This window comes from Manacus vitellinus, unplaced genomic scaffold (assembly GCF_001715985.3).
Source record: "Manacus vitellinus isolate BGI_N305 unplaced genomic scaffold, ASM171598v3 scaffold_0_pilon, whole genome shotgun sequence".
NCBI lineage: Eukaryota > Metazoa > Chordata > Aves > Passeriformes > Pipridae > Manacus > Manacus vitellinus.
The window spans coordinates 42,830,189-42,843,636 of NW_021938789.1; the positions used below are offsets into that span (position 1 = coordinate 42,830,189).

General features: G+C 37.2%; 1 protein-coding gene across 1 annotated transcript in view; it reads left to right on the plus strand.

The window, feature by feature from the left end:
• Window positions 1–2,880: 2,880 nt before the first annotated feature.
• Window positions 2,881–13,448, plus strand: part of PAPSS1 (3'-phosphoadenosine 5'-phosphosulfate synthase 1) — a 52,691-nt gene continuing 42,123 nt past the window's right edge. The window contains exons 1-2 of the mRNA XM_018072406.1: window positions 2,881–2,945; window positions 6,105–6,174. Coding sequence (XP_017927895.1) covers window positions 2,896–2,945; window positions 6,105–6,174 — 120 coding nt within the window. The 5' untranslated portion in view covers window positions 2,881–2,895. The remainder of the gene's footprint in view (window positions 2,946–6,104; window positions 6,175–13,448) is intronic.

Below are 13,448 nucleotides of genomic sequence, written 5' to 3' on the forward strand. Positions count from 1 at the left end.
CTGGGGAGACGGGAGAAAAGGCCGCCCGAGGGGGAGTCACTGCCGTGAGGGCATGGCTGTTGCAAGGGGATGAATCCAGCGCAACTGGCGGCGCAACTGTGGCAGCTGGCGACGAACAGCGCCCAGCTTAGGCGAGGGCACCAAAACGCAGAGCCCAAGGCCGACGGTGAAAAACTGGCCGTGGGTTAATTTATTTAGGCCTTCGAAAATTGGTTCCAAGCAGCGACAAGCACCCAGCCAAACAAGGTGGCCAAAATGCAGAGCCCAAGGCCAAAGGTGAAAAATTGGCTATGAGTTACTTACTTAAGGCTTTTGAAAAAAAAAAAAAAAGGGGGGTTTGGAGAACTGCTTTTGGGTCTCGACTTTCCCCTGTTCCTTACTTGATACTCAAAGCAAGGTTTATGAAGAGAATTGCTTTTTATTGGCCTAACTGCACTTCTTGGCAAAAATAGCTTTAGGACAAACGAACCTTCAGATTTGTGCAGCTGCAGAAGGGTGTCGTGGGTACATAAATTACAGGAGCTCCCTTCTGTGCTGCCAAACACTCTTGGGCTAAGACTTGAAAACTGTTGCTATGTAGGGAACATCCCTGGAGAGCAAAGTGGGGTTTTGGGGGATATACAGGAGCCTTACTAAAAGAGTTTCTGACTCTGGACTATTAGTATAGTGAAAACAGGCCCTCATTTACTGTAACTGAAACAAAAGTAGAACTGCCTAGAAAGGACACAAATCTATCTCCCATAGCAGCTTTGGAAACATCCCAGAACTATATCTGGAAGAGCAGCTAGGTATGCTGTAAAAGAAACAGAATAATAACATTTTCCAGAATTTCAAGTAAGAAAGTTTGCCTTATTGCCAGCTAACCTATGTCCAGATGATCAGATCACAGCTATACTTTGTTTAAATTTTGTTCCTTTACATTTGGACTGAAATGTCCTTGTTGTCTTTTGCTTCTGTTATTGCTTAAGCCTTCTCATCTCCTTTTTTTCTAAATAGAACACAGGATCAGAAAAGATTTCATGGACTAGTGGATCTAGTTCCTTCCTGCAGCAGTTAAACGACTCATATAACCACATTTGTAAATTTATCAAGCTTTCATCTTAAAGCAGGTTTAGATTTTTTTGCCTCCATACTCCTACTGGGAAGCTGTTGCAGTGCTTTATGTCCTGAACAGTCGGAAACTTTTCTAATCTCCATGATGAATTTTCATGGTAATTTTCTTAGGTGATCATATGCTGATACTGAGTTCTACTTCAAGTACTTTTTCTTTCAGTGTTTCTCTTGCCCTCCTTTATCCCCAGTATATCCAGAGAGCAATAATAAATGTTTTCTCAGATTTTCGTTACACAAGCTAAATGAGGTAATGAAATGAAGGTAATAAGCTAAATGAAATAAGGTAATAAACTGAATAAGATAAATCCTTTCAGTCTCCTATACCAAAATTGCCAGCCATTTTACATTATTTCAGAAAAGGTCACAAAAAATTCTTACATAATAGGTTGTACACTTGTCTGTCTATATTAAAACTGTGTGGAGAGTTTAATAGTTTCATCTCCCTGGTAGTACACAGTTGTGCTGCAACAGATGTATAGGGTTTTTACCTAATTGTCTTTTCTAAACTATGAACTATCAGCTGGTAATAGAAAATTCCTGCTATTAATTCCAAAGTCTGCAACCTTGCACTTTGTACATATTAACCTCATCTCCTTTCAGTAACTGAAGTTCAGTGACCCGTATGATATTCTGAGCCTTTCCAGTTTGACATTGCCTCCAGACTTTGTCATCAGAAAATGTCATAAGCACATACGCTGTACCAAAATTAGCTATGATACTATCTGCTATTTTTAGTCTCCAAACTAATCCTTGAGAATTCTGTTGGTAACTTTCCTCCAAACACACATTTCCCCTTTCAGTGCAATAAATTGAATCTTACTATTTGTGAATATAGTACAATCAGTCCAACATCAAGGAACTTGTGTTTTTCTCTATAATTTAAATTTGATTCCAGTTAATTTCCTGCCTCTAAATTCTGATATGCTCTCACAGCAAAGCCTTCCTCCCATTGTGGGTTAATTTTTGACAGACTAATGTATAAATGGTTTAATAAGGTAAACCAGAAAAAGAAGGAATTGTTTTTATCTGAAAAAGGCAACAGGGTAGTTCTCTCATAGCTTCACATAAAAGGATTTTTTACCCTTCACTGTTTCAAATTTCCATTTACTTGGATGTGTTAATTTTTCTTTCCTAAGCTGTGTGTTTTAAAACCTTTCATACTACTAAAGTCAGTTTAATAGGGTCGTAGTTTACTTAGTTACTTCCTCTACTCTTCCATACTTCATTTGCTAATTGTCAGTAATACAATACAATACTTGCCTCATTCACTTAATGAACTAACCCTCTGCTTTTCAGTTCACCATTTCAGGTAAAGGAAAAGATTTTAAAAAAATGTTGTCATTCCAAAAATAAGCTTGTTAAGGAGTACTGTGCTATTACGAGCACAACTGGGATGCCTGAAGCAATAGCTATACAGGACTCATTTGGCTGCCTGCCTAATGGTCAGCAAATCCCCAGGCATTGTATCTACACTAGGGAATAAAAGGACAAGCTTCACTATAAGTGTATCTCATTTAAGTTAATTGCTGAAATGCCTGTTTTCCTTGTCTTTGTTACTAGAAGTCACTATGATTTACCATAAAAATTGCTAATCAGTTTGGTGTGAATCATTCTTTTCTATCCTATGCTCTGTTCTTAAAAAGTGATACTTTTTTCAGTTGTTTATATTATCTTGACCTTCACAAATATATTTCCTAATTAACACGTGATTTTTTTTTTCCTGTATCTGCACCAAAAGATGCATCAACTCTGCAATATTCTGACTGAGTAGCATTCTGGAGAATGTTGTCAGAATTTCCAAAGAGCAAAGCAAAACCAAAGATTCCCATCAAGTATGTGCAAATAGTACAAATGGTACAAATCTTACTGCATAGCAGATATTTAAAATTGAATTTTTCTATGTCGGCAGAGCACTGCAGAATTCAAACATCTAAGGCATCTGAAACTGTTGTCCTTATATCCTTTATTTTCATGTGAAAAATAAAAGTTTTCATTTAGATTCTTATAGCATATATCACAAACTTGTATGAGCAAGAATGCCATTCTTTGATGAAGAAACGATAATTTCATTATTTTCCCTATGCTGTAAAAAGGGATCAAAAAGGAGAACTGCAAAATTTTCAAGAAGGAATTTGAACTCCTGCTCCTTGCATAGAGAACTATATTTTTCTTTGCGACATCCTCTGTAAATTAAGCCATTTAGCATTTCCAGTGATGACTCCAGAGAAATCTGATTTTTGCTTAGTAAAAAAAGCCCTTCAAGTTAGAATTTCTGAAAATAGTGGGTTTAAATTTTGACCATTTATCTGGTAATATGGAAGGCCTTAATATTTGCTACTAGGGTCTGACTCACCCATATATTCATATGTCTTATTCTGTTAACACTGTTAGTACAAAGCCTTAACCACAGATACTTTGGAGCTCTTTCTCTTGAAGCCAGAGAATATGCAAAGAAAGCTCTCCTAGTCTGATGTCTTCCTTTCTTAACACTGGTATTCAAGGAGATATGCAGTAGCTTATTCTACATCTACGAACACAACGTCTCCTCATCATTGGTTTCTTTGGTTAATGTCCTCCTGAAATGTAAATAGGTGGTCAATGTAAACCATGTCTGCTATTTCAGGGACATAGCCATTAAGATGGATGAAGGCCTCTGCTTTCCTTGGCATCAGACAGATGGATCAAAAAGGCCAGGAGCCTGTGGGTTTCCCTATTGCCAAAGAATGCAGTTTACTTCGAAGTTTTATTTTAAACCACAGTGAATCAAGGGCTTCAAATATGAGCTCTGAAGTGAGAGATTACAGATTCTGAAGAGAGGACTGGCTTGTATAGATATATCACAAGGGTTGCTATAAATGTTAGGTCTATAACAGAGCCTTTCAAGCCAGTGGCCTGAAAATTATAGTCTTAGATGGAAAGGGTGAGGCTGAAGTGAGGAGTAAAGGAAATTATCCAAAGCTGCCAAATTGTATAGATTCAGACAAGTATGGATTGTGAAGGAATGTGATTGAGTTACTTTGTATGGGGACTGTTGATCCCATGTTTTACTTCAGTCAGAAGATATATCCCTGTGTCATCTCAGTACAAGATGCTTGCTCTTTTTGTTCTTTGAGCTGCGAGTCTTATGTTGAGTGAAACCACGGAAAATCATCTGCTGGATCTCAATTACATTTTTCTGAGTAAATAAAATGAAAAGCTTGCATTGTTTAAAGTGCAGGGGAAAGTCTGTGAGAAGTTTGTTTGTGTTCACATGTTGAACAAATTGTTCTTCTTTATGAAAGATTTGGCAGCCAAAGGCTCAGGTTCTACACTTCCCCAGTATACACAAACAGACACAGGGATTGTTTAAAAGACAAGCGTGTAAGTTGCTTATCTTGGTTTTCTCTTTTTTCTCATCTGTTTTTGACAGATTAACCCATCTCTCCTTATTTATAACTCTGGAAAATTTTCCAAGAAACCTATGAAATTCTCTGAGAAGAATGTGTTCTCTGAGCTAAAAAAGATACATTAGACTGTACTTCTATGTTTTCAAATTACAGAGGAAGATTATGAAGGTCATACTCATATTTCAGATCTGAATAAAATTTTATAGGCTGCTGTGTAAATATACACAGAGTGGTTCTTATGTGGTTTCCCACAAAAGTTGCTCTAGGCTTTCATCTGGTGCAATTTTCACTGAATTCCATAATGACAGGTTCCACAAAGGCACCCTCATTCATTTTTAGCTCTACCAATCCAAAACAGAAAAAAATTAGAAGAGAACAGCCAGTATCTAAAACCAGACTCAGAAACAAGAACTTCTGCTAGTAAATCCTGTCTCCCCACACTGGGGACTCATCAATATAACTACTGAAAAACTGTATGTATAGACAAATATTTAGAATGCAAGTGAATGGAAATAGTTTCAGGCCCATGAGGCAAGGTGGATGTGACTGGCAGCAAGAAATCAAGTAATTTTACGGTACAGGTCAGTTTAACCAGATCAAAGGGACTAACTAAGCACAAAGGCTCAGGATCAAGTGGAACCTCCCCCACAGCAGATAGCCAGCTGTTCATGTGCAGCTTTGAAATGTTCTGGATGAAGTCAAGTAACAACTTCACCAAGCTAAGCAACTAAAATCAACCTGAGTTGAAATGAAGTCTAATGAGTTTGCTGTGAAGATACTATCCCTAAACAAAAGAAATTTAATAAAGCAGATACTCTAGAGGATAAAGAAAAACTTATTAAGCAAAATTAGAATGATTTGGTTAGAAGGAACTTCATCTCTGTCTGAGCTGTATTTTTGGTTAATTGGAGGCTATTGAAATCATAAACAGAAACATAAACAAGAAATGTGTATTTCCTGTCATGACCCTTCTCCTGATCACTGTAGATTACCTTTCTATGACAAAATTCTGCACGACAACCTCCTCCCACATCCAAAAAAAAAAAATCCAAGAAACAAACAAACAAACAAACAAACAAACAGTTTGTAGAAATATGCATAAAATAGTCCTTTGGCAATATTCCACCTTTTATAGTAAGAAGATCATGCTCTTCACTCTGCTGTACTGCCCAGCTCCTACAGAGAGGGATTTTAAAGCCACCTTGCCTCAAGGTGTAATTACCTAGGGAAGTTATTGAAGTCAAAGTTCTATATAGAAGCCTTTTGACTTAGAACCTAACCAACTAATCCTCATGCTTCTGCCACTCTGTACAGTAGATTGAATAACCATTCTGTTTATTGACTGTCAATTGAGATATACAGACTGTGCTTACATGTGGCAAGTTAAACCTAGATGTAACCATTTTTTCTAGTCAAAACAACCATGGTGTAGAATTATCAGGAAGTATGTAAACACTGTTAAGTGGTGTTGTGATGATGCTAATGGAGCACTGACATTTGTCTCTAAAATTTACTCAGGAAGGAAGTTTTTTTGAAAAGATGACTCTCTATATGAATGCTTGCATTTCAAGTAATTTAATCTTGATTATCCGCTTTGATTTCCAGACTAACAGAAGATAAGAGGCTTTGTATAAAGGAAAATTTGGATTTGAATACAGTGATGAATCTGGCAGAGGTACACCTTGCTTTATAATTTCAAAGCTTTCTTTGTTTTCTACCTTATTTAACAACTTCTGTTCTGCTTCCTATTCAGATGTTCCTCCCATTCAAATGTTGTCTTTTTTTTCAAAGTACTGTGAGCTTTATTTTTCGTTCTCCTGTAACATCCTGAAAAATTGTTCTGCAGTACAGCTTTCTAGAGAACAAAAGCACACTGTTGAAGCATTCTTTTTCCTTCATGACTGTATTTTATATCATTACAATCGAACTCTGAGTAATAATAAATGAATCTCCTAAGGTTTCTCTAATTACTGTTAGGCATTCTGTTGAATGTTACCTGAGTCCTTTGTGGGAATCAACTTGCAAGTAAATACACATTAAACCATGGGTTTCAAGGGCCATATACAGACATAACCTTTATAAAGATTTAGAAAGGTCAAACAAACTGCAGTCACACTTCTTATGACCAAGTGAAACACAATGTAATACATGAGGTAATGCTGCCACAAACCAGGTCAGTCTGTCCCTTGGACACTTACCAGTGTGCTGTTTGCTCTCAGTCCACTGGGCCTGATATGTGCTAAGCTTCTGGAGTCTGAAGAGACTCCAGGTGCTTCATTTGTGTTTGTATTGGGAGGTGCAAACTTTAATGCTCCCTTCTGAAACTGAACGTACAGTTCAACAATCTGATTCCTGTGCCTGCTGTTGGCTCTTCAGACTTTTTTTGTTAAAGCACACTTTTGAGAAGACTTTGACATTTGGTGCTATATTTCAGTTTTCTGGGCATAAAATAGATGTGAAGGCAAAGACTTACTGAGCCACAAAAGAACTAAAATATGACCTGTCTTCACTTACAAGGTAGCAGATTTAGTGTTTAGAAAACAGTATCTAAAGGCAATGTACTTTTTTATTTCAGATTACTAGAAGTCTATCTGTAGGAAAAATCCTTCCTTTAGATTTAAAAACGGAAAAAATATACCTGTAGGACAAGGAAAGTGTAGTGAGAAGTTCCTTATTGCAGCGCGCTGGGTGCGCTCCAAGTCACGTGGACCTAAAGGCAAACCAACCATTTGAAAATTGCTCTTTTTGTATTCTTTCGGTTATATAAGCTGTTAAATATTCAGTGACCACCGGGATTTTACCTTAAAAGGTAATTTCTTGGACTCAGGAGGGGGCATTACCTTCCCTCTTGATTGATTTGTGACGTATCCGTCTGTACAATACAGGGGGGTCTCTCCATACACGACAGACGGCCACGTGGTAGAGGATACATTTTTATTTTTACACTTTTCCCTATTCCGGGCCGCAAAGGTTCCCTGGTGTCAGGCCCAGACAGGACCCTCCACCTTACAGCTTTCACGATACCCTTGGAACTCACCATGGCTAGGCTTTGCGAATGAAACCCCACCCCCTTCTGGTTTTCCACTAAATTCATTTGCTTATAATAAACCCAGGTTATTTATTTCTCATATATCTGTTCAATATTACAGGACTTCTTCCTTCAGTTCTTCTACCTGCTTTGGGTGAAAATGCCCTTGTAGGTTAGTTCTTATTATTTTTTAAGTTTTCAGCCCCTCTTCCATAATGATAACATTAGAACTGTTTAAGGCAGCAAGATATTACAACAGAGAAAGATTCATAAGGACAAATGCTTACAGTGCTCATGAAGTGATGATTCATTTTTATTGAGACATTTTACAGGCTGACATTTCAGAAAAACTTTCCTGCCAGGAATATATCTTCTCTCCTAGTTTCTTTGCCTCCTTTTCTCTCTCCATTCTTTGCATGATAATGAAAGGACCTCTTTTTATTCTTCTCCTGACTCAATATATCCTGTTCTGAAGGTCACCAAGGCATCATTCTTAGGGTTATGATTTTCAGAATTTTTTCCCTCAGTTCAAAATTTAAGCTTTGCTGAGCAGACAGGTATGAGCCTGGAACCATTTTCTGCTGTTGCTGAATGAAATGTCAGATTCTGGATGCAATCCCATCTGGTCTGCTTGTTGAAGAATTTGTCCAAGATATTGTAGTCTTTTTCAGACAGTAACAATAATTCCAGACCTTTTTTCAGGGGTGATCCTTGTGGTCTTGTTTAGCTCTATGGTTAGTGAACTTGAGTAACTCAAAAGATTGCTCCAATGAGTTTTTAAAGTTGAAAAGGTCTGAAAGGTCTCTGTTTCCAAGACCTTTATAAAACTATTCCTCCAACTTTTTACATTGTTTATAGTCACAAGAGAAAATTTTTAAGGAGTCAGAGAGGAGTCAAGGTGACCAGATAAATGTGTCTGACCAAAACTGACTGCACCCACAGGAAAGAACAGTTAAACTTCCAGCACTTTTTGCTGCTTTTCTTCTATTTCAATTTTGCTGGTATGTTTGTCAGCATAGCAAAGAACATTGTTCTCAGACATCAAAGGGAATAAAAGAAAATAAATTATTACTCAAGCATTTAGAGACTGATCCTGTTAGCTACTGGGCCGAAAGCCTCTTAAAAAGGGCTAAAACCTTCAGCTCCTTTTGATTTGATTAAGTGCACTAATCATCTGTTCAACTGGAGTCAGTGAGAGATCGTGGTACAAGCACTTCACAGGCTGTTCTCTGTGTCACTCTGACCGTGGTAAAGGGGACAAGCACCTGTCTGAGGCCCTGAGCTGAGAAACTGCTCCTTGGGAACCAGGTTAGCTGTCAGTTAACAACCAACTGTTGCTGCTGCCACCTTTAACCAGAAGGGGGGGCACGGGAAGTGACCAGCTCTAGGGGTGAGGTATCACCAAGAAAGCATGCAACATCTCTGCTTGTAACGCTGGTTGGCTATGCGCCCCACTGAAGCAGTTATTCTGGGAAAATATGACTTCTAAATTCCTTGGAGATGTCTAGAAGAAAGTATTTCAGTTAAAGCTGCTTCAGAGTGGCACATCTGGTAAATAATTCAGTACTTTTAGCCCTTAGGAAAATGTCTGTAGTTTGATTAAATATTTTAGATTAGAGAAGTGTTTTTCCTGTTCTTGAGTTGCTGGATTTAAGCACCTTTTGAACTGAACCAGAAATGTGGTGAGTCTCTGTTAATTTTGGCCCTTAGGTGTTCTCCACCAAAATATATTTTATAATTCTGTACTAGTAAATGCCACTATGGTAGAATAACTTTATTTAATGTATCCACATAGTAATATTTAGGGTATATAAAAAGTCTTTGGCTTTAAAGACTTTTCCTCAAATCAAGTAGCTACAGTAAAAAGAATGATAATTCATATGTTATAGGATGAGAAATTGAAACAGAGAATGACAAGCCAAAAATCTTTAGTCATGTAATAATCTTGCAGACCTATTAAAAGCACTCACTTTTCAAGGATGGTTGGTGTCTACATGGCTTTAGTAGTTCTGGGTAGTCCTCCAAAACTTATGTCAACAGGTCTGATACTGAACAACAAATACTGGAGGTACAAAGTATAAATTACTTTTTTCCTCCCAGGATTCATTTCATGATCCTTGTCCTGTTTTCTAATGAGCAGACCACACGTTTCTGGAAACCTTTAATTTACTTTTTCAGCAGTTATTCTTATGAAGCTGTCTTTCAAAGCTTAGTGATTCTGTGGCAACTCACTAATTTATCTTTTAGTATCCATGTGTACAACACTTTTAACACTTTTCATACAGAATGTATTTCCCATCTTTTAAAGTTGTGGGCAGTCCTATTTAAAAATTATCTCGGAACTTGCTAATTCCATTTAGAAAAAAATAGAACTTTAAATTATGTGGATTTGCCAAAACTGCTAACTAAACCAACTGCTACCTAAAGCCAACTAAAGTAGCTTTTCTAAAGATTTCTTCAGAAGAAATAATTCCTGGAGTAAACATCAGTTAGATTCTCAAAATGTGCCATGGTTGCATTGGCAATCAGATAGTGGGACTGCTACATTTGTTTCCAACAGGTGGGTATGTGTGTGATACAGCTCTCTATTTAGTGTTCAAGATGAGATAGATACTTTTTCTCCTAAACATGTTATTCTTAGGAGGTGGATTTGCATGCTGAGAGCAATAAATTATGGAAAAGCACCCTAATGGCTCGCTTTCCAATTGTATTACAGATAATTCTGAGAAAGGGCCTTCCTCATTAAATAATTTTTTTTTTTTTAAATCTAATAACAAAAACAATCATTAAGATAAATTATGTATGTAGTGAGTTGCACACAAAGTGGTAGAATACTTGTTGCTGGTGAGAAAGCAATTCCATAGTACAGAGACATTAGAAATTACTTGGCAAAGCTTTACGTACAATGTATTTATTTAGTTGCAAACCATCTACTCTTGGAAGGAACTTCCTTTTCAACAGTTGTGCTTTGGCAAAAACAGCCCTAGGGACATTATGTCCTAGGATTGTTGACAAGAGTGAAAGTCCTCAGTATGTTCTCATCCCTAAGACAACAAACCGTTAGTTCACATTCACTTTCATTCTCAGCTTGTCTCTCCTACTAGGATCATAGCTAAGAAGTGTTCATCCTTCTTTGGCTTTAATATAAGAACTGTTGCATAGAACTTCGTTTTCTTTTGCTCATCTGACAGGAGGTGTAACTGCTGATCCTTCTAGTTCTCTTTTCTAAGCATCTTCAGATCTTCCTGCCTGATAACCTTCTTCTGCTCCATTTCTACTTCAGAGATCCCACCAGGTTTAGTTTATTTACAGGTTTGCCACGAGATTTTTTTCCCCCACATTTAATGTCACACGCTGAGATGTGGAAAAAGAAAGGGGAAAAAAAAGTATTTTTCTTCAAATGTTGAACAGAGGCTTTAATAGGAATAGAAAGGGGAAAACACCTTCACAGTTGTAATGTCTTTAGTTCTGCTTCACTAGTGAAGATCCTTCTGTCTAGAGTTTATAAGTTTTACTCCTGATGTTTAAATAAGCAGTACACGTTTTCTTTCTTCTATCTGCCAAAGACAGGGTGAAACTATATAGTACCTAAATTTAAAATAGACAGTTATGTGGAAAATAGACATTTATCAAACAGATAAATATTTCTGAAGTTTTGAACACTGGAATTAGGACCAGATTTTTTAAAGGTGTTAATTACCTAAACACACAAAGAAGCATACACCAAAGTATTCAGGTTTCTAGGTGTATGTCTAGTTCCCAATCAAATTCATTAGCACTCCTGAAAATGTCAGCAGTCACATAGGGCTACCTACAATCACTGAGGACCTGTGGAGAACATGGATAGTCAGTTATCTTCAGAAATTTAGTACTTAGCTCTCTTGTGAAGTTCATTCTTTATGTTAATGACAAAGAACAAAACAAATAAACCCCAAGTCAGCAAACCAGCCAACTGAAAGCCTGAATGATTTCTTATTCAATGAATGACCTCTAGTGGTCATTCATCACAGCTTTTACACCAGTTGAAATGCCAGCTTGATAGAGCTGCAAAAGATGGAGCGTAAAGATCAGATTTTTTCAAAACTGTGTTCTATACAATTTCGGTCTACCTCTGCTAAAATCATATTTTATTTCACCTTACAATGTGTGCACCCTGGGAACTCTGCAGAAGTTTTAAGCCTGAGTTCTAGCATCTGCACTGCCCCTAGCTCTTTCTCTTTCCTAGCCAGTACCTTCCTCAGTCTACCTCTTTGAACTTTGTCAGAGACACCCTTCCCTCGTCCAACAAAGCCTTGAGTATATCCTGTTACTTTGATGACATCTGTTCAGCTTCTCATAACATCATTGTATTACCTGAAACTGGCCACCAACCATCATCTCTCACTTCTGGCCAAAACAGATCACTTCATTCTGAACACTGATGGCACATGGAGTGAGTTTATTTGTCTAAAGAGCAAACTCAGCAGATGTAATACTTGCAACATAATTGGGAAGAGAGCTCTAATCCTCAGTATTGTGGGACATGAAAGGAAGTCCGAGTTAAACATTCAGCAGTATGTCAGAAAACAAGTGGTACTCTCATCACTCAGGGTTTTTACCAGCATTTCTGCTGATCTTTCTTTGTGGCTTCTTTAAACAGCTGTGCCACACTGTTCTGCTGGACATACATATCAGTCCAATTATTAACGGATTTATAAAAAGCTTTTGCTAAAGACAGAAAAGGTTCCCAGAAATATCTCCTCTATTCCCATCTTTGACCTATGGGACTTACACAGGACTTCCTACATTTTATTTTGAATGTAGATGAGCATATGTCTGCAACCCAAGCTGCATTACAGGGGAAGTATCCACATGATAATTTTGTTAATCTCAGGTAGCTTTTGACGGTCATCTTTTCCACTACACAAACCTGGTGACAGAGGAAAAATAGCACCTCCAACAGGAGACCAGTGAATAAGGAGTTTATGGTTAAAAGCCATTAGAGATTGCTTCATGGCCCTATTTCTAGTGTTGAGAGATATTTGAAAAGAACTTAAACAAAATGTTTTATCTGTTTAAAAGACATTCTAAAGTTCTTGCTTACTAGAATGGTGTCAAAAGAAGAATGATTTATGTGAGAAATAAAGTTTGGAAACTCTGCTGACAGAACAATGATGAGCCTTTTCTATGTAGGCAGCATAATCTACATTGAAAATGCTATCTTTAAAAAAAAAAAAAGGGAGCAAAACTGCAGACAGCCTGCACGACTACCTGAGTTACTCTGATCTGGATATTTTGCAAGAAAAAAAAAAAAGAATAGATGCATCTTTACATGAGAATGACATGTCAACAGAGTTTGATCACTATGCTTACCAGAGGAACAATTCCAATATTAAATGAATTTCTCCCCTAATTTCTCATTCATTTTATTGTAAGTGACAACTGCAGGTGGATTCTAGAGAATGCTTCATTAATACTGTTTTTCTTCCTAGAAATAAGAGAACATGCATCTTAAAGGTAATATTTATAGATAAGGCATTTCTAGGTTTGTATATCAGTCATATACAAGTAAGTGGTCAGTGTTTAACCATCAAGTATTAAATGAAATTATTAGAGAATACTTCATCTCTAGTCTGTAGTCAATTCTAATTCAGACATTCCTTTTATGTTATAATTAATGTCTGGAAGCTATTCAAAATAATCTTATAGAATCATAGAATCATTGACATTGGAAAAGACCTGTAAGTTCATTGAGTCCAAATGTTAACCCAACACTGCCATGCCATTTAGCACCACTAAACCATGTCACCAAGTGCCACATCTACACATTTTTTGAACACTTTCAGGGATGGTGATTCCACCACTTCTCTGAGCAGCTTGTTACAATGTCTGAGCAGCCTTTCAGTGAAGAATTTTTTTCTAATATCCAATGTTTTTGAATA